This window comes from Peromyscus maniculatus, chromosome 3, assembly GCF_049852395.1.
Source record: "Peromyscus maniculatus bairdii isolate BWxNUB_F1_BW_parent chromosome 3, HU_Pman_BW_mat_3.1, whole genome shotgun sequence".
NCBI classification, from domain to species: Eukaryota; Metazoa; Chordata; class Mammalia; order Rodentia; family Cricetidae; genus Peromyscus; species Peromyscus maniculatus.
Genome location: NC_134854.1, coordinates 86,171,931 through 86,194,389, shown reverse-complemented (window position 1 = coordinate 86,194,389; position 22,459 = coordinate 86,171,931). Strand labels below are relative to the sequence as shown.

The 22,459-nt window shown below is 42.2% G+C and overlaps 1 protein-coding gene across 2 annotated transcripts in view; it reads right to left on the bottom strand.

Annotated features, from left to right (window-relative positions):
- The window catches only part of Grid2 (glutamate ionotropic receptor delta type subunit 2), a 1,417,491-nt gene that overhangs the window by 26,166 nt on the left and 1,368,866 nt on the right, over nt 1–22,459 (bottom strand). The window contains exons 15-16 of one of the 2 annotated variants that reach the window (XM_042273418.2): nt 12,856–13,096; nt 8,036–10,486 (exon numbers count right to left, since the gene is read on the bottom strand). In XM_042273418.2, the coding sequence (XP_042129352.1) occupies nt 10,064–10,486; nt 12,856–13,096 (664 nt within the window). In that variant the 3' untranslated portion in view covers nt 8,036–10,063. Of the gene's footprint in view, nt 1–8,035; nt 10,487–12,855; nt 13,097–22,459 lie in introns of those variants that run through there. The other variant, XM_042273420.2, reaches the window with a different exon arrangement.

Here is a 22,459-nt window from a genome sequence, read left to right as displayed (position 1 = left end):
TAGTAGTTTCTATTAAAATATACTCAGTTACTGGAGATCTTTATAGTGGATATAACTCCTTAAAGAATGTGCATGGAGGTAGGAGAATCGTGTATCTCTTTTCACATCTTGCTGATCCTGGGAAAAGGTGGGAAGGGCATGGATTTGGAAGTAATAGATGTGGATTTGAAGTATGCTTAGCTCACTTGTTAGTTGAGACAACATTCCTATGTCTCAGATTTGATATTTTTATAATTTATTTTTGTTACTTTTGTGCTTTGTGTCTGTAGGAACGTATGTCTTATGTATACATGCCCAAAGAGGGCATCAGATATCCTGGAGCTAGATTCATAGGCAGATGTGAGCAAATGACTTTTTCTGAAGACAGTGGATTAAATTCCTCTGAATTTGAAAAACTAGATGAGGATCTGTGTTACAAATTTTTAAGATTGTGATTTAAAAACACATACACCCCTAAACTGCTGAGAACTTCCTGCATTATGCAGATTTTGAGGCAGAGGATATACCCAACTTACATACTATTTTCCTCTATACTAGAGAATCTATAGGGAAGAAGATAGATCATGTACATGTGTGGCTCTTGTGAGGCAAGAGTAGACTGCAAGGAATTGTATTCTCAACCTAAAAAGTGGGTTTACCAAAGTTATAGTAAATCTGTACAGATACGTGCTATCTGGTTTTTGTTTGTATTTGACACATGATTTTTTCCCCTTAGAATTGGGAAATAGTCTTTGACTTCCTTAAAGGGATCCATCACTATGGCTTCAATGTTGACAGGTGGTAATGTTAGCAAGTGCAATTCTGAGTGAAATCCCAGCAGTGGTTTTGATGGCACCTTCTTCGTGAGTGCTCCCCACTTGTGAGTGCTCCCTTCTTCAGCTGCCAGCGAGTCAGCTGTGATAGTAGATCAGAGCGATCTTTTCATCTCTTGGAGTGTTCTTGACTGCATAAGCACATTCTTTCTGAACTCTCAAGTTGAAATAGACTTGGGTCTCAAAGCATACAGCAATTTCATTGAACCAGACGTGGTTACTGTCAAAGCCATTTGGTTTGCATAGTGTATGTATGCTGACTTGTGCATGGCAGGCGTTTGTAACTGTGCTAACCTCAATTCACTTCTCTTAGAAGACAAGTCTGTAGTTGTAAACAGCTTCAGGTTGAATTTAGGTTTGGCTGCTTCATGATTCTAGTGAGGCTCATGTAAGAAGGTCTGCTTTTTTGTTTGTTTTTCATTTTGTTTTTTTTGAGGCAGGGTTTCTCTATGCATTCCTGGCTGTCCTGGAACTTTCTATGGAGACCAGGCTGGCTTCTAAGTCATAGAGATTCACCTGCTCCTGTGTGTGTGCCACCACCCTGTCAAGGAGACCTGCTTTATTTATTTCTCTCATTAAGGACACTGGAGATTCTGGATCCGTTTCAAGTCTCACTCATAACTATGGGTTCTTGTCATTATGTCACAGGACAGTTTGGCCAGCTCAGAGTCTTCACCAATTGGAAAGTGTTGTAAATAATTGGTGGGGATTAAGGATGAGTCTCATTCTGCAGCATTTCGAAGAAACAGATGTGAACACTGTTCAGCACAGGGCAAAGACCACATGTAAAGAGGAAAAGCCTACCAGGTGATGGAATTTGAAAGTTCCCTGCCCTGTGGAGTTGGTCACAGCAATGTGTTTCCTGAGGGTGGAGGAAATCTCAGGAGGAAGTTCATTATATGAAGGGATATGATCGGAACAGCGCTGAATGAAGCCTAGTGGGCCTCACCTCAACTGTGCTCATAGATGCTGAAAAAAGCCTTCAGAAAATGATCTCTGTAACACTCAGACTCATAGGCACCTACCACCAGTTACAAACACACTTCTCATGCTCATAGTGAATAATAGGTGTTCTCCAAACTGTGCTTTTCTCTCAGAGATCTCCGGTGAAGGGAAGGGAAAGTAATCTTTTTGCTCTTTTGCTCAATGATTTTTATCTTTTTGCATCTGGATTCATCTTTGACTTTTCCCCCTTCATGTTAATTTTTTAGATACCTGTGGTTCCTCCTCACAAACATATCTACCATCTCTCCCTTCCTTCCTCCTTTGACTAAGACGTTTAGCTCATACAACTACTGAATGAGTCTTCAAAAATTCAGTTCCTTTTAAAATTTGTGTGTGTGTGTGTGTGTGTGTGTGTGTGTGTGTGTGTGTGTGTGTGATGTATGCTTGGTATGTTACATGCATGCCAAGAGTTTATGTGGCGGTCAGAGGATAGCTGTGTGAGTCAATGCTCTCCTCCCAACTTGTTGCAGGCTCAGGGGTTTGAGCTTGGCTGCCAGCTTGTGCTGCTGGCGAGTTACCCATGGAGCCATCTCATTGCCCTGAAGCAGGCTCTTACCTGGTCCCTTTCCCTTCCACTGGGTGAGGTGCTATGGGTTTAGCCTTTCTAAAGCAGTCTCCTTAGAATATACAGTTCTTGGTGTTTCCCGTTTGGCCACAAGTCTTCAGGTCTCCCGTTGGAAGTTTCTATGCATCTTACAGCTGTGAGCCTCTGTGAACATTAGCCAGGCTGCAGACTCTCTGGCCATTCAGGGACAGAAACCTAAATGGTCAGCCACTGTCCCACTGTCCTGTACTCTTGAAACACTCTACTTAAAACAGTGGCAGGAGAGGGTGGGAGCATGTCAGCAATATTGCTTTCACCTGGTACCTGACCTGTTGAAGGAGCACCAGGCTTTGACCGAACCCTCCGGAATAAGAGTCTACATTCCCAGAGTATCCCACCATGCCTTGTCACGTGGGATGCATGCTTCTCTGAACTATTCTTTATCCACACCATTTCTGTCCCCATAACTCACTCTGGTCTGGTTGTATTGACTGTCTTACTGTATTCTAAGCTTACCCTCCACACTGTAACCTCAGAGCATCTGCACTGTATATCCCAGAAGTTGAGAATATTCTTTCCCTGAATAAAAACATGCCTTACTTCCTCACTCCCTTTACATTGCCCTCGAATACAACCTTCTCATTAGGACGTCCCCTTGCTCCATTCTTCAGAATGGTATGTCCCCATTCCACCTTGGCCTTCCTGCTCCTGGATCTTGTGTTTTAGTTTTATCTGCTGCATTTACCTTTACATGTCTATTTTGCTTATTCATCTGTCTTCTTCTGTTGTAAGGTCCTTGGGGACAGGAATTTCTGGGATAAATGGTGTGCTTTGCCCTGCCGTTCTACTGGTGTGCTTTTGTATGAAAACAGCATCTTCCACAGAATGACCCCTGAAGATACTTTGAATATAGGGCTGATGTGTGAATGTAATTGGTGGAATTCCCAAGCCTGGCCTTAGCTTTCTGTATCCTAGCCATGCTGTACTGTTGACTGCCCCAGGCATGTTTCAGACTCTACATAGGATGGTCTACCACTGTTCCCCCAGGTTTCTTTCCTCTCTCTCCATGCCTTTATTGCCCTGTACCCACCACTGTGAACGTGTTTTCTGAGCCTTTTCCACATTGCCCTACTACATTAAATTCCCTCTTACTCAGGAAAACATCCCAGCCACACAGCCTAGATTCTTCTCTTATTCTTCTCAGAGAATATTTTTCTGCCTTATTCGTCTGAAGATTAAATTTATTCTGTGTCCCGACAGAATGTGTATTCATATCCACGGATGTTATTTATGCCATGTGTTTTCATTTAACGTTTCCAATGTTTCCTTTTTTCACTTGCCAACTTTGGAAGCTCTCTGAGAAATCAGAGTATGTAGGGAGGACTTCCAACCAGGGGTGCCGCCTGCCTGAGAAATGAGGGGATCTGTTGCCTAAGGAGTGTGGTCAGCATACTGCTAGGGGAACCTGCTAAGGATGCATGCTGGTGGTAGGCGCTTGCTTCTAAACTGATTCTAGAAGGTTGTTCGTCTCCACTATCCTAGATGCCTGAAGTATCACTAGTGCTTAAGCATATGTAATACAGTTTAAACAGACATACAGAAATCTTTGCTATATAGAGTAACATTTACAAACTTCATTTAGTGATGTTGAACTTGAGAGAATTAGTTAAAATACTGATTGTAATTGAACTGCTGGACACGTCATCAAACACTTGGGAGTATAATGTGTGAGTATGCTTTCTCATGGGTCTCTGCATTTATGAACGGTCTTTTGCATGATGTTTCCAGGAAGAAGGCTGAAGGGGCTGAGCTTGGGAATGCTTGGCTTGGGCCCACACTTGGTAGAGCTGAGTGTGGGGTCTGTCTGTGTGCCTTATTAGGTGCTTAGTTGTTTGTCCCTGGGGTGTGTTGATTTGGAAAGAAGCACTACTCTCACTGTATGGTGAGACCTTTCTGTGTTGGGAGTTTAGTGTCTATAGTTTCAAGGAGATATGTTATTAACTGTAACTTCTCATATGACTGATGATCGAAGCTTTTTAATAATAGTAACCGAAAGATCCTTGGAGATATTCATTATTCATTAGCCATTTCTGGCCTGAAGATGACAAGAGAGATGTGTCAAACGTGTAACCTCTGTTTTCAAATTAATCCCAGCGCGTTTTTATTTCTGACAACAAACATACACTTAATTCTTTAAAGCAGATAGCAATCAAGCTCCAAACTTCATTTCAAAGTCAACTTTAATTCTGCAAAAGAATTGAATAACTCTCAGAAATGTATGTACCTACTTCAAGGCTTATATAGATTCTAAAAAAAATTAGTTGCAACTCTGAAAATTCCAAATAAGTTAAATTCTTGCACATTGAATCTTATTACACACACACACACACACACACACACACACACACACACACACACACATCCCATATATCTGCAAGGCCTGTTCTTGAATCTTTTTTGTATAACAAAAAGATAAGATGAAATTTGTTTACTTTTTTAACTTCAGAGAAGTTATATATCATCTTTAAAGTGTGTATCTGTTGTGTTTAAAAAACATTGATGTCTGATTTTTAAAAATTAAACATAGTCAGTACAGTAGCCACTTTTTTTCAGTAGTGCCAATTAAAAATATAACAATTTGAAAATTAACATCTGCCTTCTACTTGTACTATTTCAAATCTGTGACAGGCAAAATATTTATTAAAAGCAATATTTTTTAATCTCTTCTCTAGTGCTGACAGTTTTGATTTGTGACATCTGTTTCTTTTTCTAATGCAGCTGCTCTGAAAGCTTAATTAGTTTTAAATGAATGAGAATTGATGTTGTCTTGAAAAAATTTGATTTTCTAATTGCATCATGGATATTTTCAGCCCTTTGAAATATACTGGTAATTCCAAGTGGGAATCTGCGTGGTTTCTTCAAAAACAGGCCAGGGGCTTCTGTTTCTGATTGAGTGGAATCATCTATGTGGACAGCACAGAGTGAGCAGTGGCAACATGGTGCTGTTAACCCTACCCATTTTCTCTTCCCCACCCTGAAGAAATTCCACAAAATGTCCAAAATTAGTTAAAAATGAGGTACCAGTTCTAAATGTGAGTCAGACTTCAGATATGAAGGGAGGCCTCAAATTTGAATGTTCTTTGCTTTGCCATCAACTGACTGGTAACAGTGCAAATGATAACTACTGAAAAAAATAGGTGCTTGGGGAATTCATATGAAAGATAGAGTTCCTTTCACCTGTGTCTGTCCTTGTGGTGGGCAGAACCTATCTGTGCAGCTCCACACGATGGGACAAAACCACAGGGTCTGTCATCTCTGAACGACAGTCAGGGTGGGAGGCTGCTAGTGTAGTAGACACCTTGTGGAACACTGTGTCCTGTGTGTCCTACGGCAGGAAAGTCATCTGGAGGTGAAGTTGCAGTGTGAAGAAGATTCTGATTAAAATTGTTTGGTCTCTGAAGCAAAGTGCTTAAAACATTGTAAAGCTCTAATTATCCCAGCTGAATAGAGCTGCAGGGACAGACAGGAATTGTGTGGTCTGGATCATTCTGACATGGACAGTGGTAGACAGGTATCGGTAAGAATAGAACATTAGACAGTTCATTCCAGGCTTAATATTCACATTTCTGAAAATCAGCATCTTGGAAAATGTCCAAAGCTTTATTGTGTGTGTGTGTGTGTGTGTGGTCTGAACCTCAGAAGACAGACATAGTTGGCCTTCAGGAAAAATTGAAATGGATTACTCTGTTAGGCCGGGCTGCACAGATCCCAAAGGGGCTGAACTGGATTGGGGGTGACACATTCTGTCGTCTCAGAAAGGCTGTGCAGTGGCCTAGGTATCCTGAATTTCAGTATGGAGAGAAGACAAAGGCTGGTGACAATACATATTCAGAATCACTAACAAGCATAGCTTCATCTATCTATATTTAACCACCGAGCACTACAGCATTTACACAACAGGTTGCCTGTGCGTACTAATAGAACTGAATGGAACTTATTAAGTCTAATCAGTGATGGCTTTAATTACTTATTTCTTTTACTGATAGAGAACTTGCTTCCACCTAAGGGAGCTCATATGTACTCTGATAAAGTGGTTATTGAAAGGAAATCTACTAATGTCTTAAGATGGTAATCATGGCCATCATTCTTGGCCATTAAATAGTATCTGGTCAAAAGGCTTAGTCTGGCTACAGGATTTAAGGAATAAAAGGACTCAAATTTTAGCAATCCCATTGCAATTTATGTGCCTCCTGGCATGTAAGCTCTTCGCCCCACCTTACTTAGCGTATTCATAATTCAAAATGCATTCCACCAAAAAATTCTGACTATAAAATAGCAATAACTTGCTATTCAGCTAGAATAATAGAACTGGAAAGTTTGGTTGGTGAGTCAGTCTTTTCATTTTTTCTTTTTAATTAATAAATCAAAGTCTATTTTTTCGAAAAGTCTATTTTTTAACAGTTTATCTTTTCTGGTGTTCCTAATCCAAAAATAAAGGAGACAAAAAAAAAATCCCACAACTAAGAAAAGAATAAGTTGCCTGTAGGTTGATACAATAGAAAAGAAGCCTCACAATTTTCTTTGTGTGGCTGAATGGTCATCAAATGTAGAACACTTGCTGACTCAGTAGAAGAAACTGGACATTTGAGTACCATGAAGTCACTTGGGTATAAAGGATTTGTAGTGAAATAGCAAGTTTGATCTAAAGGGCAGAAACCAGGGCAAACTCCGAATGAAGGAACTGACACTAGACAGAGAAGCGATTCAGACCTTGCGGGCTCAGAAGGTTATGCAAAACCCATACAAGTCAGGCTAGGATGCCAGAGGCCTGTGGCTTGCACTTTGGGGCTGGGGGAGGAGGAAGTACCTGTGTTTCTGCCTCATCTCTGTACCCACAGCCACAGAGTACTTGGGTGAATGTGATGGAGGCATGGCAAAGCCCACATCCCAAAGCTGAAATTCCATACCAGTTTGAAATCTTAGACTATCAAACATTTGGGCAGTTAACAGCTTTTTAGAATGCTGTGATCTCATAGTCAAAAATTGAGGGACATAGTCTATATCTCTAAAGTTTCTCCTGCTTCCCACATTTAAAAAGTATTTTTGGTGGAATTTTAGAATAGAGATTTTTTTAATCTAAATCATATTTTGTAGCTATCATATATCCACTGAGTTAAATATTAGAGGAATTTAATAGTGTTCAAGTGTAGAAATAATAGTGTTATAGAAATAATTTCTGAGTCTAAATGAATTTCCAAATTAAAAGATTTGGCATGGTGATTACTTCTCTAACAGCCAAGCAATTTGTAATAAGCCCAAAGTTTAATAATTACCCGTAATTCTCTTCCCCCATTTTTTGGATGTTACAAATGCTTATCTTGCTATTGCGGCTGCACTATTTTCATTAAACAGGACAAATTTCCCCCCAAAACTGCCGACAGAAACATCCACAAAGAAAAACAAATATATTGTTCGTTCAAATAGTGTTGAATAGCAGATTAGCAGTTGTTGATTGGCTTAGGGCATCTTTAAGCACGGTTTTTAGAGAGACACTCCCTTTGGTGTCTGACTAGTTAGAGTCGTTCTACACTTCAATAATGTCAGTGTTTTCGAGAAGTTCAGACAGATCGGTGAGATCAGCATCTTTTACTTTTATAGTTAAGACTTCAATAGTATGAGAGCAAGTTTAGAAAACGTTTTTATTAGACAAATTATGTAGACAAATTATACACAGAAAGCTCTGCCACTCATAACTGAGGCCTCCAAAGTGTTTTGTGTTCTTGTAGAATAGGCAATACATCAAAATCAGCCTATTTCCAGTGTTGTACATGGTTAACAGTTTGTTGGTAGCTGAAGTCACTGCAGCATCTGGTGTGCCCCTATATAGCTGTAAAGACTTTTCTGTTTGAAAATCAGAGTTGGAAATGAGAACATGAATGTCACAGGGGAACAAGGTGTGCATGCACTGCGGGACGCGTCACCCTGGAAACAAAGTGGTTTCTCATGATAAGAAAGTTTTCTGCCTGACACAGTAGACAATATTTAGAGATTTAGTACAAAAACAGTGACAGTACAAGATGCTCCCCAGAACAGAATTAGATCAAAATAGAATACACCGTAAGAATATACCTCTTAACTGCTCCTAAAGCAAACCACATAGGCTGGATCCTCTAGCAATCCTAGCCACAGAACGAATGAGAGTAAAGTAAGCATACGGCTGCCTGAAAACACAGGGTGAATCCCTGCTTTCTACTTACCACGTCGAGTTTAAGGATTACAGATGAAGCTCATTCTATGTTTCTAACAGATAAGAATGCTACTTTTAGAGGATTGTGCACAAAGAGGCACTGATTTTTGCTTGTCGCCCCTGCTGACACACTTGGCACTGATTTTGAAAAAAAAAACAGAACACCTCCAAGTAGAAGCGGGTAGGAAGGGGGTTCGGATGAGAGAGCCCAGTATAGTTGTTACGTTTGCTGTAGGGTGATGTATGACACAAATAAGGCCACATTGACACTTCTGGGGGGCTTCCCTTCCTCCCTAGCTACGGTTACGTGGATTGGCTTGCAGCTTCGGAAGAGGATTTTGAACCTACAATGATCTATGGTTAAACTCCGCTCTGTATGCTGTGTGGGGGGTTTCAGCTAATGGCATTTCCCATTTAGATAATTAACAAAAGGTAAAATTATCAAGGTTAGCTTTATACACTGCTGAGTAATGAATGCAAAACCTATTCAAATGAGTACATCTAGGAACAAAGATGAAATCACCCTGGATGTTTTAATAACAAAATTATAAAATAGTCTCTTGGCAAACAACGCAGGTCAGAATGACATTAAAGCAACCCGCCTTTCCAACGGGAAAGGCCTCCTGCGCTGCCATAGCTCCTGTACACAATGCTTGGTTTTTAAACTAAAGCTTTATTAAATGAATTGCAATAGCAATGGCTGCATTTATATATATATACACATTATATAGGTGCATATATATGTATATATGAAATACTAAGTTATTTAACACAATAAAGGCCTTTGCCATATGGTAAAGTTTACTGTACATAAGAAAAAGTTGGAATATTGTACAATCACATGAAGGTGGCATGCACTGCTACAGTGCAAGGGGGTTTTTAACTGTATAGTCTTGACTGGCAGATTCATGGCTTTTTGTAATCCTACAAAACTGCATTCTCATAGTGTGTGGCCTGAATGGTCTTCAAATCGTTTCACAGACACTGCAGGGGTTGCCTTTGGTCCACAGTTAAAGGACGCTTGACAACAGTGGAGAATTCTATGGATGCAGCTGAAGATGGAGAAAGACTGAAGTTATTGCAATTATAGTTTCAAAACAGAGGAACGGTACATGGGAGCCCTGTATGCAAAGTCAACCCTGCCAGTGCTCTCAGCGACCCAGTGCTCACTCTCTATACTTGAAGTACAGTGTATGAAAAGCAGACTAATAGGATCCTAGAATACTATATTCTTGGGGAACAAGTTGAGTAATGAAAAAAATGGAGGGTGATAGATAGAAGGAGAAAGAGAGAGAGAGAGAAAAGCAATAGGTCAGGGAAGGGGTGTGAGGAAAAAGAACTAGAATTGTTACTAATTATCCTGATTTCTTTTAAATAAAACGTCACATCCATGTTAGTCCCACATTACAGTTGCTCCTTTGGGGGAGTCCTAGAATAGGCCGAGCTGTCTGCTGCTCATATGGACGTGCCTCGGTCAGGGTCATTGCCCAGATTGAGCCCCAGGGTGGGAGTAGGCTGATAAGGAATAGATGACATTGTTTTGATAGGACTCCTGAAAAAGCCCCCATTAGGGGCCCTGTGCCTAAAAGGGCCAGTTCGGTGCTCCGGCACACTGCCGAAAGCAAAACCAGAGGCAGCCTTCGCTGAGAGTGTGCGGCTAAGAGTCTGGATCTGTTCTGGGATGAAGGTGGTGGTGGTGATGTGAGTGTTTCTGAAATCACTGATCTGCTCCAGGGCTTGTCGTGTTGGCAAAGTGTCAATGTCCAGAGGGGTCAAGTCAATTGACGAGGTGGAAAACTGTTTATGGGGGCTGTCGTCATCTGTGCACAAGCTATTTACACGTCTATGAAGGTGCTCCAGGTCAATTTCCTTGTCATCCTGGAGATGAAGAAAAAGAAAATAAGGTTCTCATCAGTACTAGCTTGCATGGATTAAAAAAAAAAAAGTTGTTCAGCAAACATGTAATTAACTGAACTTTGGGGCATATTCGCTTAACAGACATTGACTTGGCCCCTAGCATGAGCCAGGCATTGAGCTCGTTTCTGGGAATCCTGACAGGGCTTTGAGATAAAGTATCTATAATAAATACTTTCTTTGCAGCCGGAGCTTTAAAATGAACATATGTCACATGCAGCTACAAAGACGCAGGACAGGCTCAGGCAGGGACGCGAACAGAGGGTCTGATTCGGGTGGCTTCTCTCAACCCCTGCCACCCCTTCTCGGTACATGCTTCCTCTTTTTGAGTCTCATTCCAAATGGATTTTTTGATCTTTTCTATTGCTTAGGACTAGCCTCAACTTTCTGTTCTTAGATGAAAGAGATATGGGTTTCTTCGTGCTAATGTGTCAATGACTATTAAAGTGTTGTTTCTTGCAGCCCAGGGCTATGATGATTTTTAGAAAGAGTCAGCACAAGAGAGACTTCTCCTTGACAGGGACATGCGATGCCCAGCACCTGCGTCTGGCAACTGTGAGGTCAGAGTGGCGTTTAACAGATTCCTTCAAGTCAGGGCATGTGAATAAACATCTTTCACTGAGGGTCAGTTTTATGTTAAGTGGATGTGTTTGTAGGAAGTCCTATTTATTTATTTTAAAAGGCAGTAAAGCCTCAGAGTTTTAGAGAGAAATCCTATGCACAAACCCTTCAGGGTTGAAAAAAATAGACTTGAGAAGAAATAAAATTTTCTTTGTGATCAGACTTATTTAGAGCCAAGGTCAATAAACTAAATTTTTGAGGTTATAAAAATGTTCATTAATCATAAGAGGAGAAAATATCTGTTCACAGAACCCGGAATGGCTGTAGGAAGTTAGAACAGGGTATGTGTTTTCCCGCCACGCATGTAGTACTCTGCAGCGAACCCTGCCAGGATGCACAGCCCTGCTTTCCCTTCTCCTCTCTCATTTAAAATCCAATAAAAAAAAATCCATTAATGCAGCATTATCACCGAGACTTCAGAAGGTTGAGATGTATAATTTTTATGGTTCCCAAGGCAACTGTAATCTAGACATCCATCAACAGCTATAACAATGCAAACATTTAATATCTTCTATAGTAATTCAAAAATAGAAGCCCAGGAGCCCTTAATTTCCAGGGTTTGCAGAACATCGAGTCTCAGCTACCATCTGCATTAATGTGGCCTTTTGCTTTGGGTTGATGTCAGCAGAGATACCAATGCTTACTTACTCTACAAAGACGGCATGGCAGTAAACCTGATTAGCTTTTAATTCGGTCTCCAAGGAATGGGATTGTGTATGATCACTCGCACAGGTAAGAAGCAAGGAAAGCGAAGCTGTTTTTATGAACGGTACTGATCTACTTTGCATCTAAGGAGCTACAAGGATCCTTAGACTATGTAGATAAGGATGTTCGAAAGACAAACACTGCCGCGCAGACATGCATATACAAATGAGAGATCATTTTTTATTTGTACATCAAAGCCAATCCTCTGTGGACTTCCTTGGGCATCAGCCAGCCAAGTGCTGGGCAGAAAGTTTAAAACTCTTGTTGAAACTGCCCCTCAAATCAAACCACTGAATAAACTCAAGTTGCTGCTTTTCACATCAACTCTTTTAAGATCAACGAGCCAAGTATTGTTGTTTTTAATGTTTTCTCTGGTTTTGGATATACCTCACATGCTGCTTTCACTGAGGCACTATGCATAATTCTGCAACCATTCTCACAGACAGATAGCTATACAAACTTGAACATGGCCCTGCTGTTAAGCTGGTGGCATAGTCAGTGAGGTAAGCAGAATTCAGAATGATTTCCCAATGTGAATTTGGCACAGTTGGGCTCATGGGAGAGCCCCAGACACACAGTCATTTCTTCAGATCTTCACACATAGATAGGGCATCGTGACTAATGGTGAAGAGAAAGCATCATGCCAGGGTCTTTTAGGCCTAGTCTTTAAAACACAAGTTTATCTACAACTTTAGGAACTGAAAGAAACTATTAAGCATCTTTGTGAACTGGGTCAAGGGAACCACAGCCTTGCAGGATCATTAGTAGGTAGCCTGAGACTCAGAATTTCAGAGCCTGCTATACAGAACATGACACTGTCGGCCTCACGGACCCTTGCTCTTTATTTACCCCGAGTGTCCTAAATGGAAACTGGTGTTGGCTCGCCACATGCCTATTTTGAATCTTCAAAGAAGGCAGAAAAAGCAATTGCTAATGTTACCCTTTCCTCCCCGGAAATACAGCCACCGGATATCCGGCAGCTCTAGTTGGGGCCCAAGTTCAAGTACCTCTTTGGATGGGACCCGCGAGCCCTTCCTCCGGCTCCACCACGTCTCCAGCACCGCTATGAGACAGGAGAGCACGATCCCCGCGGCCAGAATGCAGAACACGCCTGCCAGGCTCTTGATGTCCAGGGCTCCTCCCTTCTGCTTTGCATCTACCGAGGAGTACAGGTCACACTGGCCATTCTTAGGCCACCACTTGTGCTTGAGAATGTCCATGTCTCCACTCTGCTGCAGCTCCAGGATCCTGGGGGTGGAGAACACAGTACATGTGACTGTAGCCAGGGTGACTGCCTTGTCCACAACCTGAACGATCATGACTTCCCATCTAAAGATGATCGGTCTAGCTCGCTAGAGCAGTTTGTAGGTAGAGCACTGCCAAGCCAAAATCATGGATGCTTTGATCCGGTGACACGTGTGTCCAGGGGTTTTCTTTTACCTTGCCCTCCTTCCCTCTGTCTCTCCCTCCATTCTTTTGCTATTTTGCTCTCACAGGAACGCTAGTGGCCCCTTCCCCATTCATTGCAGTATGTTTTTCAAATTACATTCACGAGGTGCTGTTCTGAGGCAGTCTGACACTGATGCAACCCTGCCCTTTCCTCCAGTGAACACAGCTCTGGACCACGATGTTTTTTTGGAAGAGCCCCTTTGCTGCCTTCTAGCCACACACTGGTGCAATATGACCCAGCATATGCTATACACACAGGAATTCAATGAAAATAAAACTTCTATTATTTATTATGGTGCGGGAGAAGGCCTTGGGACAAGTTTTGATGTTGATAAAATACATCATTTTCAGCTCTTCACACAACTGATGTACTTTTCCTTTTAATGCCAAAGGGAAAGTAACCTACCTCTCTGGGAGGAAGATCAGAGGTGGTTAAATTCAAACAACACTTCCTTGAAACAGAGAGAGCTGCAAAAATCACAGTTTTTCAAAGTGTGGTTCACACAGAGGAGTCATCCTCAGCCCCCCCAATTCTGCTTAGACCCCTGACCTGCCGTCTGCTGGTGTTTCTGCAGGGGCCGTGTTCCCCAAAGCCAAAGCAGCTCTGGAGGTTCCTGGTCCAGACCCTTAACAATCCCCAGGGTATTCCAATTCATTCCCTGGGCTGTCCTGAGAGCCAGCTACAAGGGCACCAATAACCTGCAGGGTGGTGATTGGGAAGAGTGGGGACAGAGCAGGGGTGCATTGGCTCTTGAGGGCACGCTGTTCTTGCTGCATACTCTTCCCTGGCAGCCAGCACTGGAGTCGGGAGGGAGGAATCCAGTGGCACTCCTGGAGGTCTGGTGTCTCTACAAACCTCCCAGCTACTCACAAATAAGTCACTTGAACCCAACCTCCTGGAGATCATAAAGATAGTTGTCAAGATGTATTTGTCACATGTGTTTGTCAAGATAAGAGGGTGGGACATAGCCATCAGTTTTAGCTCGATTTATAATTTTTTATGAATCAACTTTGGGTATGTGGTCCTATATTTGTGCTCTGGCCCTGGCCCATACCTTCTTTGGAGATGAGGATTTTAAAAACTTAGAGAGAGGAACTCAGCTAGTCTAGGAGTAAGTCACCCACTGTCCTTCCTACGTTAAATCTTCTTCATGGCCAGATGATAACAAAATAACAAAGACACTTGGGCATTGGAGGTAAGGTCCACAACTCACCTGAGACAAGAGTATGAAGTGACTTGGGGCTACAGAGGCTGGCTGACCCCACATTCCCATCACCTCCCACAGTACCCCAGGGCTAGCATTGCCTAGGTTGCCTCCCTTCGTTCATGGAAGCCATGGAAATGATTGTAAATTGTCATCCTCTGCATCTTCAGAATTCCCCCGAGTGCATTCCACCAGCCACACACACCTACAAGGCCTTCACAAGGAAAAGGCCCTATGGTCATCAACTGTGATACCCTCTTGGGGACTTCTATGATGTCAGCTTAGTAAGTGTCCAAGTAGACCTGTAGCAAAGAAAGCCTTACTGTTCTGTGTGGCTCAGCCTCCCTCAGACTGCTTCCATTTTGCTCCCCTCATTTTAGCTCCCCATTAAAGTCAATACTCTACAGAACTCTAGTTTAAGGAGCCCCCAAAAGCGTATACTTATGGAAACTGCTAGCAGAGGTACGGCTCACCCAAATACATAATTATGTCATCGAGGATTCTTGCTTGACCTGTCTGTCCACCATTACCATTTAAATGTCGTTGCATCATAATAGAAATAACACAATGTCCTTTAGGAATTTTCTTATCAAAAGGCACAAAATAGTCAGAGCATCTTTAGATATCCTGCAGGAAAACTTCAGTTAGCTTCGAGGAAAGAATTTTGTTTAAAATTGAGTATATAATGAAATATAAAAAGGAAGTTACGGCAGTGTTTGCTCTATAAGAATACAGTTGCCTTCAGTGTGTGTGGAGAACACTTATACGATCCTCCAGTGAATACTCAAGTTGGAGGAAACTCAGGTTGCTTACAAAAGATGACATGCTGGCCACATAGAACATTCCCTCCCCTGACATGCACCATCTGTGGTGCTTTGAATGAAAATGCCCCACAGTAGGCACATGCATTTGAACACTTGATCCCCTGTTGGAGAATCTGCTGGGGACATTTAAAAAGTATGGCCTTCCTGGAGGAAGTATGTTACTGGAGGTGAGCTTTCTGCATTGTGCTTGCAATTAAGGATGTGAGCTCTCAGCTTGCTGCTCCTGCTGCTGGGCCTGCTCCTTGCTGCCCGCCTCACTGCCATGATGGATTCTTACCCCTCTGCAACCATGAGCCAAATAATCTCACTCATCCTCTGCTCATGGTATTTTATCCCAGCAACAGAAAAGCGACTTATATACCATCCCTTACACTGTTCATCTGCCGATTATGTAAATACCATAAGCCAATCTGAACAGTTGTTATGCTGTCCTGTTCAAGGAATGGTGACAAGAAAAAATAAAGTATTCCTATGTTCAGTGCAGAGGCGTGTCTCCTTTTCAGGAGATCTAGGACCTGTAGCTGGATGACTCTGTGGGCACATGGGCACAGAAGATTCAGAACCACAGCCCCAGCCACCTCGCCTTCACCACCACACTGATCAGTGTTCCAGAGAGTTTTCTTCCACATTCCTTACCTTCCTTCACAGTTGCCTGTCACTGGTGACTACCATGTGGTCTCCTCTCTAGAAAGCCCACTCACCTTCTCTCTGCTGCACAAGTGGATATTGATCAAATATGCCAAGCATGGCGTCTGCTAAGGGAACCCTGCCCTCACATCCTACTCTTTTTCCCCCCCTCATCACCAAGGCTGTTTTATAATTTATTCCATTTTCTATGAATCTATCCATCCATTCAATAAATATTTCAAGGGAGACCCATGCCAAGCATGCCTCGTGCACAAAATTTATTCTCCACCACGACTATGCATTCAGGCGGAACAGCCTGGCACACAGCGGCGGCAGAGCTGTCCTTTTGCTGCCTTTATTCTGTGCCTTCATTCTCTCATTCACCCAGGATCGGGTTACCACCTCTTCCCTTTCCTTAATCATTGCTGAAACCTCCGTGTTTCATTCACTTATTCTGTCTCTTTATTTTTTTTAATATATGAGGAATATTTTCACATAAAAACTAGCATTGAGTTATATAAATTATATTGCACCCATTCTAATGGGAGCTAGAAGCAGTAGACCGGAAGTCTTTAACTGCAGAGTCTGACTTTCACGTAGCTAGTGAGAGAAGTTCACAGGTAGGGAAGAATGGGAACGTCCTCTCAAGCTCTGCAAAGCCACAGAGGTCTCTCTCAGGATCATGCAGATGGGGGGGGGGAGCGAAGGAAGGATAGAGGGAGGGAGAGAGGGAGAAAGAGAGAGAGAGAGAGAGAGAGAGAGAGAGAGAGAGAGACAGAGAGAGACAGAGAGAGACAGAGAGACAGAGAGACAGAGAGACAGAGACAGAGAGATTGGGCCATAGACTTCCCCAGTCACACTCCAGCTAATTCTCAGTAACATACACCATGTCCTGCGGAGATAGTCCAGCTTGGGCTAGAACACTGTAGGGCAACGAAAGCTTCATTTAGGCCTGGAGTTCTGCAAAACCTTGCCATGAAATTTAGTGCTTCTGGAAGTTCCCTAAGAATCTCATCATAGCACCTAATCATTTAAAAACTTTTTTTAAAGGACTAGTAGGAGTAAGCTTAGTAAAATATAATGTTCTTCCTTAAACACCAACAAGATGAATTCTTGTATTAAAATGAAGATCCAGGTTCACTTTTCAGATTTTCACGGGACTCTTGTAAGTGAAGCTTAAAAGCACACCTAGAGGAGAGTTCAGGATACAGTAGTGAAATCTCCGGCTCTTTGGGATGACAGGATTTTCTGTTATGCGCAGGAGTTCCACATGGTGACAGTATTGGCTCACACAGGGCAGGGCGGCATGGCAGCTATGGCTTACCTGTGGGCGGGATTGAAACGCAGGAAGCAGACACTTGTGCCTTAAGCACTTAACTATCAGACACAAAATTAGCTACTAGATTGTGATGAACGATTAGATGGCTCAAACCTTTTCTTCAAACGCAGTGAGAAAAAATCCTGCCATTTTAAAGGTCGGGGAGATGACAACCGCATTTTCTTTTGAGGGCCATTGTAGTGAGAATGAACGAGATCACACACGCACACAATGGATCTTGCCATCTTGCTCACTGCTTGGGATGTGGGAGGGGAGCACAGTTTGAAAGTTAGGTTATGATTGTCAGCGCGCGCGCGCGCGTGTGTGTGTGTGTGTGTGTGTGTGTGTGTGTGTTGCGCGCTCCCGCGCTCTCCAGCACGTATGCGTGTGTCCGTGCGCCTAGTCTTGGTCTTCGGACCGGTTCTGGCATATTCTTCTTCATTTAGAATTTGCGAGTGATTCCCTGATAAGAACACTGCATTTCCTTCTTTTTCCTAGTATTCAAACATTTGCACTTTCACTGAGCAGAAAAAACAAAAAAAGATTCAGCCTGAAAAGGTTTCTAGCTCAGCCTGGGCACCCTGAGTACCTTGTTGATACAAATGAGCAAATTCCAAGGGAAGGCTGTGAAGCCAACCGTCCTTCTTTCATATTCAAATAAAAGCATTCAGCGCGTTCAGGCAGGCCTGGGAAAAAGGCTTTTGCTCACTTTGAAGATAATAGCTTCATTTCTGTGCGAGGCTGCTCTAACCCATTGATCACTTACCACCTTGAACAGCTAGTCTAGGAATTGATTTCTAAATTAGTTTATTTGTAAGGTGCGAGGTTGCTGGAAGGGGTGTGCCAATCTCCACCCGCCGAGGGGACTTAGATTTTGTCTTGAGAAGAGCAGGCTGCAGGCTCCTTTCAAGTTTCATTGGAATCATGGCCCTTTGCTAAATTCGTGTGGAGTCAACTGTTATGCAATATCCCTGGTTATCTGAGAGAAAAAAAAAGACACTTGCTTACTTAGTCACTTCTACTAAGAAAGGGTCTGGAGACACTCAAAAAAAAAAAAATTAAACTGAACGCAAGAATTCTTTCTCAGGCTATACGCGTAGTTGTGTCGCTGTCCCTGTGACTTTGGTAATCCGATTTCCCACTTTTCAGATACATAGACTCTTAGAATGCAGAGGGCGACAGACATTGCCCCTCCCCCACCCCCATTCTCCTGTGGAGTACACTAACACAGAGCTGGAAGGCCACACATTTTCTGCATTCACCACAGTCTCATTGCTGCCCTGATTAAGTGATTTTTTTTGGGGGGGGGGGTGACTCACACTGACTGGAACTCAGGTCTGTCTTCCAACACATTTCTTGTCATACACACATTGATTCCCACACCAATACTGAAAGAATGGCTATCTAGCCCTTTCATTTTTCAGAGGTTTACTAAGAACTTTAGGGAATGGCCATCTACACGCTTCCCTTAAACAAAACAATATAATTGTAATGTGACTATAAATTTGTTCATACTGTAATTTGGGTATACAAAGAAAACATGGTTTTTCCATAGCTTAATTGATCTGAGCCCTGTGGCCACTGAGTAGGTGAATAAAACTAAATGTAACATAGTGTGGTTTAAGTTTTAATCAGCTCTAACAATGTAACATGTCTCTAGATGGATATCCATCTAGTTGAGAAGATGATGTCTTCTATGCCTTCCTTCCTTGCTCTTTTTTCAAGATGGCATCTGGATTTGTAGAGGTTGGCCCTGTGAGAGCTTTGGGAAATGAAGCTGCCGGTTACTTGACTGCGGATTTACTTCGTTGTCTGTGAGGTACGATGGGCTAGATCCAATCCTTAGACAGAGATTGGTGACTGAGGCTAAAGTCTGCAAAAGCTGTACATTTGTAAAAGGTCACTGAGGTCAACAAAGCAACATACCCCAAAACTGTCCATTTGGAGCTACAGTTCTAAAAGGTTACAGTCTGTAAACATCAGGATGGGGTGCATCTAGCAGGCAGGCAGTCATGGTGCTGGAGCAGTGGCTGAGAGTTCACATCTTGATCCTCAAGCACGAGGCAGAGAGATAGCTAACTGGTAATGGCATGGGCTTTTGAAGTCTCAAAGCTTCACCTCCTCCAAAAAAGTCGTATCTCCTAATTCTTACCAAAGAGTTTCACCAATTGGGGATCAAGTATTCCAGCATATGAGCCAATGGGTACCATTCTCATTCAAACCACCACAGCGAGGCTCCTTGGGTTCTGAAAGGTTGTAAAGGGAGGCTCCCTCTGTGCCTTTATCCAGCCTCTGACTTCTTCAGACACCATCATGGTGCCTCCTTGTCCCTAAGCACAGGACTGAGAGGCAGAGCTATGAGCTGGGAAAAGGGAGAAAGAAGACCTGGGAAGTGAGATGGAGCTTTGATGGCTTCCCCTCATTGGAGGTGTGCTCTGCTGGTGTGGAGCCCATGGACCCAAGGGGCATTCTTCAGATCTCTTACAAGACAGGATGGTACAGCTTCTGCCTGCCGTGGATGTGGTTTTCAAACAGATGCCCCTGCTGGCCCATGTCCCACCTCTGCCCACTGTTGGAAACTTCTGGGTAGGTTTAGTTTTCCTCTTCTCTGGCTAGTTTTCTTATGCCTGAAGTCTTCAGGCTTCTTAGCTCACCTTCATAGAAGAGAATTTCAACTATATAAAGATAGAAACTCTATGATATGATACTTGCCAGACATCTCTTCAATTCAAAAGTACCGAGGCAACTTGGAACCAAGAAAGAGTCAGAATAAAATATACCATTTTAAATATGTAAAAAATTATCTGCACATATTTATGGGGTTTGCATTGTTAAAAAAGATATTTAGAAGACTCAATAATGTTTAATGCTGGTAATTTCTGAGAAATTTAGAACTATTTTAAGTAAGGAATTTTTTCTTTTGTATATCAAATCTGATGAGGGAGGGTAGAATTCTGTCAGCATCAAATAAAGCTAATTTGATGAGTTTCCAAGAAATTTTTCTCTCTGTGACTTTGTCAAAAGGGTTAATGGCATGCAGATACTTCTGAGAATAAATCATTTCAATAGGTTTCCTTTTTGTCTTGTAAAATCCAGGTAAACTTCCTTAGACGCAAAAGTATTTCTCAAAGATTATGATCTAAGCCAATTAGTATAGTCGCTCCATAAACAGATTTCTGCAGCCAGAATTTGAAGATCAGAGTCGGGACAGCAAATTCCATCAACTTCCTATGAGACAAGCATCCTCCAATCATCTCTTACAGAAGGCTTCTTAGTGATTGGTTAGTAACATCAGCTGCAAGAATGCTTACTGACATTATCTACTATCTCAGTAAAACCAGATTTCACGGTGATTTTAGAAACTCCTGCCACTTAGCCTGGCTTTTTAAATAACACCTCCAGGACGCTGCCTCAGTCCTGTCTACCAAGGCTGCCTAAGATCGTGAAAGTGAACCAACAGCTTCTCGTGTCTTCCAAATGAGTTAGTGTGTATCATCTTCTAGATCATATCACCATCATTTTAGACTGCATAGGACACATGGCTTCTGTCATCCTAACAACCCTGTTTTTGCATGGTAAATGCCACCATAGACAGCTGTGAACACGTGTGCTTTATTTGTAAGAACAGCCCAGAAGTCTGATCTATTCTGCTGGCTGTGGCTACTGACTTAGTTTGGGAGACTCAGAGCCAAGAAGGCTCATTTCACTGACCCTGTTACCCACACCCAAAATTGCATCCTTGAAAGTATCTATTTTAGAGATAATCTTTGTGACCTTTATTCCAGTGCTCTTTTGGCCACATGTACTACATATGCATTGATAGTACATTAAAGCACTAATGTGACTGTGCTTGCATCTTTAAATGAGGACTGAGAGAATGTGTGTTAATTTTGTCTCTGAACAGATTAAGAAAGACATTCACTGTATACAAATGATGGCACTATAGTCCCTTACACAGGTTCAGGTTTCTTTGGTTTTGTGATTGCATTTACTCTGAGATTGGAACTGCCTGTGACCCAAGAGTGACAGCCTTACACATTTGGGTCAAGTGGACTTCTTTGTCTGGGATGAAATCTGCAGAATCATTTTCTAGGCAGTAGCAACTTCAGCTTTACATCAAAGGTGTATAGTCAGATATTGTCCTGCAACTGAGAACCCCAGAGGAGTGATTACGATTTACATAGAATGAGTAAGAACTGACCAAGGCAAGAAGGTGGTGTCTTTTATAACAAAAGGTATAAACATGTTTTAAAAACAGGTTTGATGAGAAGTATGCAGCAGTTAGAAGTAAAGAATTACTACACACACCAAAGATGGCATGCTTGCATCTTGCTCAATAGCTGAAGTGGTCCCTCAGGAGGCTGATCAGTTACAGCCTCCATTACAGCTACAGGCATGATCCTGTGTCAGAGGAAATATCTCCTGTGTTGCTTCAAATCCGGCATCTCACTTTCAGATTAGAAAAAGGTAATTTGATAAAAACTTAGTCAACTCTGAGTTCGTTATTCAGAAACTAATAATATCTTCACATGTCAACTAATCTCTTCCAGAGGCATTCATTTTCTTGTGAAGGTAAACTTTATCTGGAATTGCCAAAGTAATGCACTAAAAGTAAAATACTGCCAAATTTATAAATCACTTATCAAAAATATTATATTTAATTTGAATTACAAAAAAATTATTATTTGTGTGTGTGTGTGTGTGTGTGTGTGTGTGTGTGTGTGTGTGTGTGTGCCCATGCGGATGTGAGTACATGTGGAGGTCAGAAGAGGCTATCAGATTCCCTTAAGGTGATGTTACAGGCAGTCATGAGCTAAACCATGTGGGTGCTGGAAACTGAACTCAGATCCTCTAGAACAGTGATTCTCAACCTTCCTAATGCTGCAACTGACCCTTTAATACAGTTCCTCATGTTGTGGTGACCCCCAACCATAAAATTATTTTGTTGCTACTCCACTACTCTAATTTTGCTACTGTTATGAATCACAATGTAATGTCTGATATGTAGGATATCTATATTCGACTCCTGTGAAGTGGTCATTCAATCCCCAAAGGGACTACTGCTCTAGGAGAACAGCAATCAATCTCAATCATTGTGCCATTGTTCTACCCCTGATTATCACCATGGCCATCATTACCATCATTATCAACATCATCATCATCTTTAGGCAGAGTCACTTTTAAGTCC